General features: G+C 43.2%; 1 protein-coding gene across 1 annotated transcript; it reads left to right on the forward strand.

Annotated features, from left to right (window-relative positions):
• The first annotated feature begins 11,626 nt into the window (after positions 1-11,626).
• CDC50B (cell division cycle 50 P4-ATPase accessory subunit B) lies at positions 11,627-15,240 on the forward strand. Its single transcript, XM_019645816.1, has one exon. It carries the CDS (start codon positions 11,956-11,958, stop codon positions 13,015-13,017), a length of 1,062 nt encoding a protein of 353 aa, XP_019501361.1. The 5' UTR covers positions 11,627-11,955; the 3' UTR covers positions 13,018-15,240.
• Positions 15,241-16,528: the final 1,288 nt, after the last annotated feature.

Raw genomic sequence — 16,528 nt, forward strand, 5'->3', positions numbered from 1 at the left:
TTTCAGGGAGAAGGGTGCCTTTTCCACAAACTCCTTCAGCTTAAAATATTCAGTATGCCAAGGTGCCATATTTTGGCACCTAAAATCATGCGAGGGCTTATTTTCCAGCTAGGTCTTACTTTTGGAGAAACAGGGTAGCAGTTTCATCTGGTGATTCTCCCAGGGAGATGCTTTTCAAAATCTCTTCCAATAGTTCTGCTCAGCATAGCAGTCTGAGAGCCACTTTATCAAACCTGGAGAAAGTTCTTTAGAGATAAGGCATAGGGCTCTCTTTGAACTTTCTCCTTATTTCTTTTGAAATTTTTTTAAATATAAAATTCTCTGTTGTTTCCTCTATTTATAAAAGCAATTCATGCTGATTAAACTATTTTTCATAAAATACATACAGGTATTAAAAAGTAAATGAAAAATTACTAGCAGCTGGGCCACTCAGAGACAAACAGATTTTTTTGGTACATCTCTTTTCGTGTTTTTTTCTGTGTACATATACATCCACACATATTTTAACAAAAACGAAAATGCATAATGTTCAATGCTTTTTTTTTTCAGTTTTCAATATACTGTGGACATCTTCCCACAACAGTAAACAGATCTGCAACAACGCTTTGAATGCTCATCTTATATTTCATCAAATAAATCCACCACCTAGTTAACAAGTCAACCTTCAGTCAAATCTAGTCAACACTTTTATTAGTGACTTAGATGAAGGAGTGTGTTCATCAACCAGCTGGATGACACCAAGCTGGAAGAGATGGCAAATATACTAGATTTAAAGAATCAGAATATAAGCCTTAATAAATGGGAATTATGACCCTAAGTTGATATAAAACTTGATATAAATCCTCAAACAGTGTCTGTCTAGTGTCTCTTCATCAAAATCCCATATATCTGGGAGTGGGGAGCATATGGACTCTGAGAAGGAGGGGGTGACTGACCTGTCCACCTCGGCCAGGCATCAGCAAACAAAATGCAGCAAGGTTCGTGTGCAACAGAAGCAATGAGAATATAAGTGGCCACCTAGGAACATGTAAAATGTTAAGCTCAATATAAAGATATCACTGCCTCAGAAGAGCTTGGCTATCCACTTTGTTAACAGGCAGGTTCTGCAGCAGTTTCCACGACAGGGTTTTCCTGGGAGAAGTCCTGACGTTCAGATCCTGGCTGGTGCCTACGAGGCTAACTTTCCGCAGCTTGCAAGCCGAGTCTGACTGCTCTGTTTGCAGACTGATCAGAGCCTAGAACCTAGCAAGATTCACTCTCTCTCCTATCATTTAGCACATATTTGAAATCTAGCTAAATAAAATTCTTGGAGTTTTTGCCCACAGAGCACTTCTAATAGACAGCTCTAATATTAGCTAACTTATTCACTGAAAAAGATCTCACCTTCAGGGTTTTGAGAACCAAGTGGTTTGGTCTCCTTGGCAAGTGTTGGGTGTTTGTACAAGCTGGACTGGGAGTACTCTGTCATTTTAATGTTGGTAATGAGATGGCATGTCCATTGGATGTAAGGACAGCCAGAGGTGGGCTGCGTGAACGTAGGGGAGGGTACAATGAAGGATCTTTCCCCCGCTTCTGGATGGAAGACCTGGGACCAGTCCTTCATAAGCCTTGTCTTTGTTACAGTCATCCTTGCTTCTCAGTCCACCATGCTTTGGGGTTCTGCGGTGCTGTCATCTGAGATGAGATAAAAAGAGTGTACAGGTAGCCAGATGCCTCAGTGTTCAGCTCCAGCTGTCAGGCCATCTGTGGAAGTGGAGGTCTATCAGTCCATGCAGCTGTGATCAACGAGGCATTTTAGGTTTTTGCCCCAACAGATTCCTTCTGCCAACTAGGGAGGCTAAGACAGATTAGCTTATATTTGATTAATTTTGCAACTTCCCACTTTCCCTCTCCAATCATGTGTAACTGAATATGCAGGGGTCTTTATACATAAACACTATTCCCACAGATCTTTGAAAAAATGTTGAGTTATCATGTGGGTGTGTGAATAGATAGGGAAGACCCCTGTTGGTGGTATTTTAATGAGAAACTTCTTACTGATTGGACTGGAGTTTAGTCTATCACATTTTTCCTAAGGGCAGTCATTTATCCTCCTCTTACTTTACTAGGCGGTCTATCTAAAAGTATATGTCACCTCCCTGTTTGATAAATTGCAAGTCCTGGGACTCTTGAACCAATGTTCTACACAAAGTCAGCTATAGGCACAGCTGTTCCACCATTCATCATTATTAAAATCTTTGTCAACTTTGTGGAACACTTTGATAAGAAAACCCTAAGAGTGTTTGCCACTTTTATTGATCTTTCCATAATCTTTTACTTTGAGGACTGAAATCAGTTATAGGCTGAGATGCACAAGCTCAATACTGATTCCCCAGGTCATTCCCATGCTCAGCCTCAAGGCTTACAAGGAACTTGCACTTAATATCACTGTGTTTCAAGGTCAAGAATAGCAGTCCATCAGTGGTTCAGATAAAGCATTTACTCCAATTACAAGGAGGAGAGAGATGGCCCTTCTCTGGTTCATCAGTGCTATAGCTTTAGGATCAAAAACCAGAAGGGCATTAATAGACAGCTGATCCTATTCATTAGTATCACAAAGAAAAGTCAGCTGCTCTAACTTCAAAATAATCAACTTCCTAGTTCTATATATATTAGATTTTTAAACTTATGCATACCCTTCTAGTACAAAAAGCTAGGTTTCTACAAGTGATTTACTGAGATTCCTTTATGAATAAAATGGGTGTTTGGTTATAAGAAATTAATATTTTTTTTCAAGCTAAAAGTATGGAGGCTGTACTTTGTGTATCATCTTGTTAGAGAAAACACCAAATTATGTCTTAAGGAGAATCAGAGCACTGACAGTCCTTTCTCAGCCCCCCTCCAAGCATAGATGCAGTGGCCTTCTGTCCACCATATGTCCTTGTTAGGTAACTCAGATTTAATAAGAAGTTGTCAATACCTCCCTCGCTTGCTTGGTTATTAAAACATATGTCTCTGAGTTTCACTGGCAACATAGAAGCTCTGTGCCCTAGGTACTTAGCAGGATGTTTAAACTTGGAACTCACTGCCGCTCTTTGACTATTGAAAAACTTTGAAGGGCCAGCCGAGTGGGTCAGTTGGTTAAGAGCTCACTCAAGAGAGCAAGCTCTGAGCAACAGGGTCGCCAGTTTGATTCTTGGCCCAAACTGAGCTGCCACTGAGCTGCCAACAGGTAGCAGGACGGCTCAGCTAAAAAAAAAAAATAGAAAAGAAAAAAACTTCGGGAAATGAACAATAATTGTGAAATTACCTGAAGGATAACAGTGCACCCATTCTTTTAGGTGACTACCCTGAGCAAGATACACAGGTGCTTCATGAAAGAACTTCTCACTCAGCTCCACCTTATTTTATAAAATGTATTCCCTTTGCCTTCATTCTTTCACTTCGAAATACTTTTTGTATGTTGTTCTACTGCATATTTTTTTAAAGATTTTTTTTATTTTATTTTTTTTTATTGGGGAATTGGGGGGATGGGAACAGTGCTGGGAAATTGGGGGAAGGGGAACAGACAAGTTGCTGTCATTTTTGTTCTTTAATCTAGTTGTGGAGGATGTTGCTTCACTGGCCCAACTTGGCACCATCATTGCGCTCTTCCCGGGTGAGGCAGATCAGTCGCCGGCTTCTTGACGGCCACTCACTGCGGCTGCTGGCCGCTCACGCTGGCTGCTGGCTACACACGGTAGCCCATGGCAACCCACTGCCACAGGGGCTGCAGCCTACGCCGTCGCCGGCGACTCATGGCAGCCCAGCTCCAGGTTGAGCTGTTGTTCAGCATCTTAGCTGTGGAGGGCAGTGTCACTGGCCCTCATATGTGGGATCCGAACCGGGGCCCTCTGGCATCCCAAGCGAGTTCTTAACCATCGCGCCACTCGGCCGGCCCTCTACTGCATATTTTAAAGCTACCTCAATCCTTTTGAAAACATTATTGTATATAAGCAAATTCTTATGAAAAACATCTACCAACTCAAGCCATGTATTAATACAAAGGAAGGCAACAGGAATGGTGAGGCTCTAGATCCATAGAGGACCAGGTCAGGGAACTAAGCATGTATGATCTGGAAACAAAAATCTTGAGGTAAACATGACAGCCATCGTTGGCGTTTTTAAATGGCAAGGAGTAAGTTTATCCTGTATTACTCCGGAGAAAGAACCTAGGATACATGATGGTCATTACCCAAAAAAAAGCTGTCAAATCTTAGAACTGGACAAGGGAAGGAACTCACAAATTGGTGAGTTCCCTGTCACAAGGTATGTTCAAGCAGAGCCCAGATGAGCCCCTCGCTGGAAAGTTACAGAGGTGTGGTGGACCCCCTTTGAGTGTTTAGCCAGGCCACATCCCCTCCTTTGGCCGAGTCCCTTCAACTTTTACTGAAGAAGTGGACGTAGGCAGCCATGTAGGCATCATGGGAACTTTCCCCCACCCCTCCCATAATGGATCGGACCAGGGCTGGACCCCTGATGCAAGCTGGAGTCTCTGCTGAAGCCAAGAACAGGAGCTGTAAGTTGATGCAGCACTGGTGCCCAAGTCAGAGCGGTGGCAAACCAACGCCATGCAAGGCCAAGACCTGGAGGAGCAAACTAAGAGCCTTGCTGAAGAAGGCGGCCGGCCTGCTGAAGTGCAGCAACAAGAAACAGTGCGACAGGGGAGCTGCCTGATGACTTTCTACTTCTGTGAGAGCCACGTACGCTTCTTTCAATTCTTTCCTTGTGCGACATTCCTCATCTCTGAACAACAGCCACCCCTTCACTGAGGCTGACTCGAGTAAGTTTTTGTTTTTAGCATTGCAGAGATCCCTGACTAAGATCAAAGAGAATCTCCAGATGGATTGTAAAACTGAAGTAGATTAGTGGTTCCCCAAACTGGGGGATCATCAGCTTGCTTGAGTAAGCCAGCCCCTGCACATGGTGAGTTAGTGGCAAGAGGCGGGCTCCACCCCGACTCTCCCCACCCCCATTATTTTGCTGCTTGGCCAGTTTAGGATTCAGTGGATAAGGTATGATCTAGGGTCTTGGTCCCTTTAACCTTTGAAGTTGACACAACACAGCCATCCTCACAGTACTCTTCCTACACAAAACTAAAATGTTAAACACAACCATCACAAATTAAGATCTATTCATCAGAAAGAAAGGTCAGGGCTCCCTGAAACCCTCCAAGGAGTTTATTGGATATTAACAAGTCAAATATTAATCAGCACTTATGATAAATACAGGTCTCCAGAGTGCCAGGCCAAATAGCTAAACGTTTGAATCAGCGACCTAGAAAATGGAGTTTACAGTATGTTTATTCAGTTTACTGACACTATCAAACAGGGAAGAGCATCGAAGCACATCTCTTGTTGGGCATCTCAGTTTTCCTAAGACGTCGGCCCTCCTTCCCCCACTTTCCGGATGCTAGGACATATGGCTTTGCCCTCACATGAAAACAGACATCTATTTCATTCCATTTCAAGATCTGGTGACTTTTTCAAAGCATTTAAATGTTTATTTACTCCTGATACATATGTGAAGAATTCCTGAAGTTCCAAACAGCTGTGGTCGCCGTGTGAAAGAGAGCACCAGCAAGTATATGACAGTGAGCTTTACTCCCTCAGGGACAGGGGATGGCAGGGGAGGACCCTCAAGAGATGTGCTGGTTCCACAGACACGTTGGTGTCCCCTTGCTCCTCCAGAATATATACCCTGGGTATATATTCCCCCTCACCCTTCACACTGGACAGCCCGATTCCATTGCGATTTCCTTTCTTATTTCCAGTTACAGAGCTCTTCCTTTCCCTGTTTCAACTCTGTCACTCAACCCGTCCTCCTCATATTTGGGGTCTCTCTCCTGTCAACTCACCAGGCCCAACCCCATCCTTGCTGGTTTATCTCCTCGCTCTTAACCTGGTCATCCCATACCCAATATCAATGCCACTTCTAATGTCACCTCAGTGCCATTTTCCACTTTGTACTGCTCGTTACAGCTTGACTCACCCAGCTCAGCTCACAATTGGCCTCCACTGTTTGTCAGTAAGTTAGTGACAGAAGAACCAAGATGGACAGAATTCCTGTCCGTCTTGTGTGCCTCCAGGACCTTCACTGACGCTTCCCTGTATCTTCCACTAGGGGGTACCACCCCATAATTTTTGAAGCAGGAAGTCTGCTGAATGCAGTTCTTAATGAAAAATGAAGTCCAGGCACAGGGCATTTTTTTAAAGTTTTCTCAACACATGCTGTAATTTTATGAAGCAATTTAATGTGATTCCTTTTAAATAAAAGCTGCCCCATGGGCAGAGTAATAGGCAACAATCCTAAGCAGTATAAACTTATATAAGGGAATGCCAATTAAAAACACTGGCTCTATTACAGTAAGATAAATAGTCATGAATTAAATGAAATAAATGCAAAAACTGGGCACAGCCAGACAAGCAAAGTTATGTTTTACTTCAGCAAGAGAAATGGGCATGTTAAACAACAGCTGGCTTCCAAATAAAAGCTTTTTTAAAACAAAAATAAGGCAACTCAGATACTCTGGGATTGTTTGTATAAATGGAACAGAATTCTCTTATCTTTGGGGTATAAGAGAAGACCCGCAACACTAAAAACTGATTCAAGTCCTTTGGGTTAAAAGTAACTATGCCCAGGCATTATAGTATAGTGATTAAAACTGCAGGACGCTGGCATTAAGCTGACTTTAGACTCCCTGATCTCCCGCTTACCTCTCTGAGAACTTGGCTAGCCTCCATTTCCTTAGCCTAAATCTTAGCTCTGTATCAACTCAATGGGAATGATAAGAGTACCTACCACCAAGGTTTTTGGTGTGAATTAGATGAGGTAATGTATATAAAGTACTTACAGAGTGGCCCAGAGTAGGTGCTCAATGAATGCTAACTATTCATTCAATGAGTCAGTGTAAGGAAGACCTCTTGAGATGACTAGGTACAGAAATCTTTGCACTGAAAGAGATATTCACTATCATTTTGGCAAACATGCTCATACAGATAAGCAATCAGACCAGAGAAGTTAAACAATTTGATCAAGGTCACAATTATATCCTGACGAACTCTAGAGTACAACTTGGACTTCCTTAATGTCAGGCCGCATTCTCTCCCCTATCCTATACTGCTCCTCCCAATATCTCATAGTTTATTAGCCTACGCTAAATATATTCTGTGGTTAACAACTAATTTTGTTGGCAAAGTTTTGGCAAATGTAGTAAAAGTATATATCGTTGTGGCCGTGTCAAAGACTCTAGCAGTATGCATCTAAAAAGTTTGACCTTTAAGCCCCTTTCCTACTTTTAGAAATTCACCCTAAGGAAATATGGCTAACCCTTGAACAAGACAGTTTAAACTGAGTGGGTCCATTTATTCGTGGATTTTTTTCAATATATTGGAAAATGTTTTGGAGATTTCCTTATTACCATAAAGCAATCATATCCATTATACGAGGCTACCCAAAGCAATGCTATTGCTGCTTCTTCATTATCAATGCATGGATCGTTATACCTGTAAATAAATAGAATTTCTTTCTCACATTATCTTTTCATATTTGATGTCTAGCATTAGTAATATGTATAACATACACAGTGTTTTGTATCATACAAGACAATATTGATGTAGGTTACTGACAGACAATTCATTTTGTAAACAGATGGTATACAATTACGATATCAATAAATACAGTACTGTAAATGTATTTTTTCTTCCTTATGATTTTCTTAATAACATTTTTTCTCTATATTATACAGTATATAATACATATAACATACAAAATAAGTGTTAATCAACTGACTATGTTATCAGTAAGGCTTCTGGTCAAAAGTACACTATTAGTAGTTAAGTTTTTGGAGAGTCAAAAGTTATACATAGATTTTTTTACTATGTGGGGGTCAGCACCCCCAACCCCTGTGTTATTCAAGGATCAACTGTAATATAAAAGGTTACATGCAAAAAGATGCCCACTACTATATTCTTTGGAATACCAAAAAACTGGAAATAATTTATATGTCCAATAATGGGGGGTAGTTAAATATGGTAGATCCATGAATTTTGGAACCATTAAAAAACTATAAAACCACAAAGAAATATGGAAAATATTTTATTTTTCATCTCATTCCAAAAGGAGGTAATTTAACAAGTAGAATGATAACAATTGTATTTTTATCATACAACCAATTAAAAATTATATATTTATATGGATAAAATCCAAAAGGTAAAATAGAAAAATGAAGTCATCTTGGGAATACTGGGATTGGGAATGCCCTTTTCTTTCACTCTGCGTTTTCTTTATAATAAAGAGATGCAGGGCCGGCCGAGTGGCACGATGGTTAAGAACTCGCTTGGGATGCCAGAGGGCCCCGGTTCGGATCCCACATATGAGGGCCAGTGACACTGCCCTCTACAGCTAAGATGCTGAACAACAGCTCAACCTGGAGCTCGGCTGCCATGAGTCGCCGGCGACGGCGTGGGCTGCAGTCCCTGTGGCAGTGGATTGCCATGGGCTACCGTGTGTGGCCAGCAGCCAGCGTGAGCGGCCAGCAGCCGCAGTGAGCGGCCGTCCAGAAGCCGGCGACTGATCTGCCTCGCCAGAGAAGAGCGCAATGATGGTGCCAACTTGGGCCAGTGAAGCAACGTCCTCCACAACTAGACTGAAGAATAAAATGATAGCAACTTGTCTGTTCCCCTTCCCCCAATTCCCCAGCATTGTTCCCATCCCCCCAATTCCCCAATAAAAATCTTTTAAAAAAAAAAGAGATGCAATAAAGAATTGTTTAGAATGAACTCCTTTGTTTATTGGTACTGAGAAGACTTTAAATGACCCAGGTGACCTTGAATGCATCATGATAACATGTATAATCAAATGAAAAACACAAAGTCAGAACCCTTGTTATACAATGAACCCTCTGAGGGATACAACGATGTATATCAGTCCTTGACCTTCAAAACTTATGAGCTGGTAGAGGAAATATGACATACACATGGATCTTGGCATTGCTCCACTTCCAAACTCTTTAACATCTCACCTCATACCAGCGCTTTTTCCCTCCCAGCTTTCATGCCACCTGTTCCTTAACATAATTAGCACTGCCAGTCTACTGGTCCCTGTTTTCTTTTCATTCACCAGTCTGGTTTCATTTTCCTTGCCTTTCTACTTAAATTCTAAGGCCTAACTTTAGTCACCTCCTCCACAAGAACGGCAGCATCTCAAACCTTTATCTTTCCAATTTACCTGCCCGGAAAACCCTGTCTGTTGGACACAATCGTTTGCCATCTCACAGCTTGGATTGCAGGAATCCCCTAGACAAAGCCACCCAACATCCTTTCACGTGTCTCTGGCCAGTTCTTCCTCCCTCTCCTCGAAGTCTTCCCTACATCTCACGCTTTCCCCTCCGCCCCCTCCCCCAATTCTTTTTACCACACAGAAATTCCTAAATGAAAACGTTCTCTCCTTGAGCGGAGCCCAAAGCACAGGTGCATTCTGCATCCAACCTGCCCTCCGATTTCAGAGGTGAAGTGACTCTGCACCTGTTCTCCGGACCCAGCGTCTTTTCCCTGCTCCTACCTTTGTACCATCCATGAATGTGCCACACCTATCTTTATCCTCGCCTGAACTAGTATCATCTTCCCTTGTCTGCCATCTATAAGGAAGTCTTTCCTTTAGGATACATACTGTTCTAAATGATTTCTACTTGCCTTTCTCCTTCCCTTCTCACACATTTCTAAAAAGAGGTATCATACCTTGGCTTCTCCACTTCCCCTCTCCCTCACCTGAGAGAGCCTGACTCCTTCCCCTCCCCCCAAAATGTCCCCACAGAAGTCAAATGCAATGCTCCTTTTCATTTCTTAACTCACTTGAATCCCCTGCTGTTTCACCCTGTTGACCATTCCCTGTCTTGAAATATTCTCTCTTTTTTTTTGGCTTTTGGGACACTCTGATTATCTTACTTAGCAGGATGGATAAACTTCAGATCATCCAGGGAGGGGAGAGCTGGAAAGGCTCTCAGTTCAAGAGAAATTGCACTTTTAAGAGAGTTGTGTGGAGTGGCAGTTGGTAGACTTAAGACTTACTAGGTTAAGTTTTGAGAACTGAATTCCTTCCTCCAGACTAGTTCTGTGGACACTTTATCAAGCTAATGATTCAGTGATTTGTGGTGGGTGGAGCTCAACCAAAATAATACAGAGAGCTGTTTATTCTTTTATCTTATTGAAAAAAGGTGTAGTGGAGACCGGATCATGCTATATAGGAACTTATTGGCATTTCCTCTCTTGGGGTATGATTAGAAGTGAGGGAAGTAGAATTCAAATCATCTGGGTCTCCCCTCAGGCGTTTCTAATAGTTAAATCATCCAAACTGCATTCATTCCACTCAATGTGATGGAATGAATTTTTCATTATTAAAATAGTGTTACTTTTTAATTTTAGTATCTTTCTTGTAAAGTACAATTTGGTACTTGATTACATGCTGTCTATTGGCTATTTTGATTCTTTCTTACTCCTATCAGACTGCAAGTGTGTTGAGGTCAAGGGCTGTTTTTAGTCTTATTCTCTTCTTTCTTCTATATTGCTTAGCAGCTTAGCACAGGGCTCAACTCTTAGAAGACGCTTTAAAAAATTCCTGCTGTTTAATTTAGCAAGTATTTTAACTTTCCAAGTTTCAAGGAGATTTGAGTGACTCCTGAATACAACATATTACTCTGGGCACAGAAGCGTAATATAGAAAATACTTATTTGCATTTTATGAGCTGCAGGAGAGGCAAGAACACCTCAGTACTTAGGGAGGATTTAGCACAAAGTTGAAACGGCCCAACACCCCCTTGTGTATATTGTACAAACCTAGATAGAAAAGCCAGAATCTCAAGCAATGTTCAGAGCTAATGTACAATAAGTTCTATAAATCCTTGTAGTTCACCTCCTTAGGCTAAACATTGCCAAAGTCCTTATTGTGGACAGCACCTAGATCTTTTGGGACCCTGGATCAGGCCTTTCTGCAAATAACCAGGCAAATACAAAGAAAAAGGAATCACATATAATCCAGCACATTTTCCTCCTTCTGTGGTTTGGTTTCTCCACCACCTAGAGATATATAATATAAAGGCTTTGAACCTCTTGCAGTCTAATTCTCTTTTTTAAGGCATTTTATTTTTAGAGACCTTGCCAATTTTTTTAGTTATACAGACAGATTGGGGCCCCTGGCCAGAAAACCATTTTTCCTTCAAAAAATATGGTAGAATTTGAACGTAGGCATTCAATTTGAAACAGATTTACCATAGTGTATTCCCCCCCTCGGGGCATTACAATTTGTGGCTGAAAATTGACTGAACGGGGGTCCATAAGTTAACCTACAAAGGCAAGAGGGTCTAGTCGCTTTTTTCCCCCAGATAAAATAGGATTAATAACCTGAAATCTTCAGGTCTCCAGGACCCACGGTGCAATCCCTCAGTGGAACTCTGTGCTGAAGGCTGCAGGGAAAGACTGGCCCAGGCACTCTAGTCACTTGGAAGGAGGAAGAGAAGGTGGTACCTGAGCAAGGTATGAGCCACTCAGAGGCAGCCTCGGGCCGCCACTCACCTCGAGGAGGAGGAGCTGGTGTCCAGACCCACCCAGACTGAAAGGAAACGCGAGCCTTGGGTCCACCAGGTGTGGAAAGGAACGCCCGCCTAGCTCACCTCCGGAGGCTGGGCAAGGCTCCCGATTACAAACAGGGGCGGAGCCGGCCCGGATCACCTCGGCCCAGGCGGAACTGTGGGGTCTGGTCGTAGAACCTGGATCTCGGACTCACCTATGCGGGGCCGGAGACAGGGCCAGGACCAACACTCACCTGAGCCCGCGGAAACCGGGCCCGAGAGTAGCCCCGGGACTCGCCCAGCGCGCGAAGCGAGGTGCTCCCGGCTGGCCCCACCTGAGCCACCCTCCGTCCGTCCGTCCCGGCGCGGCAGCCATGACCTGGAGTGCCACGGCCCGGGGCGCCCACCAGCCCGACAACACCGCGTTCACTCAGCAGCGCCTCCCAGCCTGGCAGCCGCTGCTGTCGGCCGGCATCACGCTGCCGCTCTTCTTCTGCGCGGGCCTCGCCTTCATCGGCCTGGGCCTGGGCCTCTATTACTCCTCCAATGGCATCAAGGAGCTTGAGTACGACTACACCGGCGACCCCGGCACCGGCGGCTGCTCGCTGTGCGCCGCTGCGGACCAGGACCGCGCGCCGCCGCGCAGCTGCTCGTGCGCCTGGCACTTCTCGCTGCCGGAGCTCTTCCAGGGCCCCGTGTACGTCTACTACGAGCTCACCAACTTTTACCAGAACAACCGGCGCTACGGCGTGTCCCGCGACGACAGCCAGCTCAGCGGGCTGCCCGGCTCGCTGCGCCACCCGGTCAACGAGTGCGCCCCCTACCAGTACAGCGCGGCCGGCGTGCCCATCGCGCCCTGCGGCGCCATCGCCAACAGCCTTTTCAACGACACCTTCACGCTGTGGCACCAGCGCGGGGCCGGCGGGCCTTACGTCGAGGTGCCGCTCGACCGCACCGGCATCGCCTGGTGGACCGACTACCACGTCAAATTCCACAACCCGCCGCTGGTGAATGGCAGCCTGGCCTTGGCCTTCAAAGGCACCGCGAAACCGCCCAACTGGCACCAGCCGGTCTACAAGCTCAGCACGGACCCCAACAACACCGGCTTCATCAACCAGGACTTCGTGGTGTGGATGCGCACGGCGGCGCTGCCCACGTTCCGCAAGCTGTACGCGCGCATCCGCCAGGGCAACTACTCCACCGGGCTGCCGCGCGGCGCCTACCGGGTCAACATCACCTACAACTACCCGGTGCGCGTCTTCGGCGGCCACAAGCGCATTATCTTAAGCAGCATCTCGTGGATGGGCGGCAAGAACCCCTTCCTGGGCATCGCCTACCTGGTCGTCGGCTCCCTCTGCATCCTCACGGGCTTTGTCATGCTTGTGGTCTACATTCGCTACCAGGACCAGAACGACGAGGACGAGGACCAGGAGTGACTCCCGCTTTCCAGGCATCCTTCCTCCATGCCAAAACGCTCTTACAAGCTACTCGGGCTTCTTCTCTCTCTCGCCCCTCACCCAATTCCAGCCTCACCTCTCTTTCCCTCCTGTTGTGGAGGAGGGGACCAGAGAGAGGATTGTCACCCCACTGGGGGCTACCAGACTCTTGCTGGGGTGCTTGGACTGCAGAGTGAGACAGCCTTGCAAATGCTCCCCACCTCCTTCATGACTTACCTAGTTGACCTGTTAGATTATTCAAGTCCTTAGCATTTGAGAACTGGAAGGGGCAGTAGAGACCCCTGTTGAACTCCTATCTGATGAAGAGACTGAGACCTAGAGATAGTAAACAACTCATTCAACACCAGGCAACTAATCATTGGCTTCTGACTATGACTCTAGAGCTTTTACCACTACAGAATATTTTAGTTTTCTTTTTTGGGGGGGTGGGGGTGGGGTAGAAAGTGGAGCCCACAGATAACCTGCAGAGGTATGGAGGGGTGAGGCAGAACATTCTTGTTTAAAATATAGATAGACTAGGAGGCACCATCCCCAGAGATTCTGACACAGTAAGGCTGGGCTGAGACCCTTGAAGCTGCGTTTTAACAAGCCCTCTGGAGATTTCCTCCTGTATTCCCTCAAATTTGGGAATCACTACCCTGAACCAGTGACCAAGTAGAATGCTGGATTTTCCCGTTTCCTCGTGTGTCTGAGGTTGGACCTGAAGCAATCACCTCAGTCCAGTTTTTCAGGTAGTCGTTTGTTCCCAGAGTCAGTGACAATTAATGTAGCAGGTTTGGTCTAGCATGCTGTGCCTTGAACATGGGAGGGAATGTGTTAGCCCTCGAATTAGATAGTGAGAAGGGATCTTAGAGTGAAAGTGATTTCCCTAAGGCATACCTGCCTCCTGACTCCTGACCTAGTCCTCTTGGTCATCTAAATTCTTTTTTATGCTTAGAGAGAAAGGGCTACATTCATACCTTTTTCTTAAGTCTAAGAAAAAGCTTTTTAATCTGTGTTCTCAAATGAAGCATGTTTGTTTCTAGTAGTAACTATGTTTAAATGAATGCTAAGGAATATAGTCTTATATGTAAAGAAGAACTTAAGAATCATTTGAACATTTGAGATAATGTTGAACTCTAACATCATTCTAATATATACAAAGTTATTCTAAGAAGTAATTGAATTTTTTTTTAAACTTTTTTTTAAGGCTAAGGAACTTTTAAATAAAATCCTTAATGACATCATTTTAACCCGGTGATTTGCTGAAAGCAAATAGTTATATGGTATTCTATCAGACAGAATTCTCCAGTACCTGCTGTCTATCTATTACAGCTACTTTCTAGTTACTACTGTATTTTGCTCAGGAGTGTAAAGCAGTGCAAGACCCTGAACTATTTTTTTTTTTAATAATCAAAGAAATACTGAATTGTATTGAGTAATTTACATTTATTTTAGTCTACTCTAGTTCTTTGAAAATTAATGATTGATGGACAGCACACATGTTCATTATATCTGATCTATCTTCTGGAATGTTGTAATTTAAGAGATTCTGTTCCACTATTTACATAAACTAAATATTTTAGCGGTTCCAGAGTATGGGCTTCCCAACTCCTGAAGGTGACACAATTTTATTATCAGATTGCATATTGTGATTTTAGACTATCATTATATGTATATAGAGTAATTTTTATTTATTGTGAATGATTGAGCAGCTCACTAGCCTAGCCCTCCTTTACGCTACATAAGAGAATTTATTACTTTTTTTTACTATGTAGTTGAGAGTAACCATGTATTTTGTTGTCATTTGTACAATATTCAGTCTATTACTATAAAATTTTAAGTGAGACTACAAAAGTTAAGATATGCTGATTAAATCAGTGAGTAAAGTTCCAGGCCTTATTCTCTGGGTGTTTGAAAGAGAATAAAGGTTATGTTTGTTTTACCTTTGTTATCGCATTTAATTCTTTTGAACTGTGATCTTAAAGGCACAAACAGTACCAACCTCTTTGCTCATTTGTTAGTAGCAAATTTATATTGCAGCAAGAAAATCATCTTTTAGAATAAGGCTCCAAGTGATCTCAACCTTTCATTGCTAACTTCCTAAAAAATTTGAACTTCGATCAAATGTGTGAATTAGACGATATTCAACTATTGCTTGAATATGGTAAAATGTCAATTTTTTAAAAAATATGTACTATTAAAAGTTACTAAAGAATGTGATTGTAGCAGTCTTACTTCTCTATTTCTGCATTTTATTCAAATCCTGAATTGCAATTATTTGTCTGGTATTTTGGACTACAAAGACTCAGAAATTTTAAAAACAAAAATGTGAAACATTCTTCTGTGATGATATCTCAGCATTCTAGCTGGGCTTGAATTTTGTCATCCAGTAGATGCTGCCTGACTTAAGCTGTGTCTTCTGGGACGAGAGAGAAAAAGGTGAACCCCAACAATTGGATTCAAAATGTGCTTTGATCTACCTTGATAAAATAAGCCACAAACAAAAAGAGACACTAATGTAGTTGGTGGGCACTCCCCATACAGGATAATATAGCAAGTAAGATTTTCCTGGTATGTCCAGAAACAAATCGACTAAATAAATAATTTACTGACTGCAATTGTTAAAAATCACAGACAGAATAATAGCCTGGAATTTCCTCTAGTAACAAATATCACGTCACAATATATAACCACAGCCTTTTCTACCTCACATTAAGTGCGTTGCTCTCTTCCTGTCATTGGTGATCTCAACAATCTTTCAAAAAGTTACTGGTAGAGCTGCAATGTAATCAATTCCTTATATGCCCTTGGGTATACGTCATCAGTTACTGTAATAATAGCAAGTTCCCTCTTCCTTTATTTTTATTGGGTATTTCTTGGCATCCAGATTCCCCCCCGCCCCTCCTTGTACCTAAAGCATAGCTGACTGAGTTTAGATGACAAATTTTTTTTTTTAAAATTTTAACTTCAATTTTTTCCCCAGGAGAATTTCTTTTAATTCCCCTCTAACAAGAACAGAGTAGTATTTAAAGTGTCATTATAAGAAGGCCTTAGTGAATCTGACTGAAACACATTAAGGTCCTAAAGAGATCTTACCTGAGAGCAGCACTTTGTGTAAAGAACTTGCAAAAAAATGCTAACAGTGTTTACTGTATATACAGCCATTCCCCCATAATTGCCCTGATAAGACTAACAATGTATATTCAGGAAAATATATTTCCCTGCTGGTCTGCCACCTGGTTATGAGTCCTGCCATTTGAGGTACTTGTGTAAATAAGGTCATCGCAGCAAGCCAGTATGGGGTTCAAAACGAGTCACCCAAAGATGTGCCTCTGGGTATGCAGATTGTTATGAGCTCAAGGCAACGTTAGCCTAGGGCTCAAGAGAAACTGCTGCCCCTCCCTTAACTACCTAGAAGAGTTTGAATTAAGGACCTTGCCCACAATAAGAGATTATCAGAGATCACCTCTTTTGACCTATCTATAGGGCAGGACAAATTTCTACTTAC

The sequence above is a fragment of the Hipposideros armiger genome, unplaced genomic scaffold (genome assembly GCF_001890085.2).
Source record: "Hipposideros armiger isolate ML-2016 unplaced genomic scaffold, ASM189008v1 scaffold_5, whole genome shotgun sequence".
NCBI classification, from domain to species: domain Eukaryota; kingdom Metazoa; phylum Chordata; class Mammalia; order Chiroptera; family Hipposideridae; genus Hipposideros; species Hipposideros armiger.

What these genes read in the sequence shown, in the direction of transcription:
- CDC50B (XM_019645816.1), top strand. Translation starts at nt 11,956, where the DNA reads ATGACCTGGAGTGCCACGGCCCGGGGCGCCCACCAGCCCGACAACACC.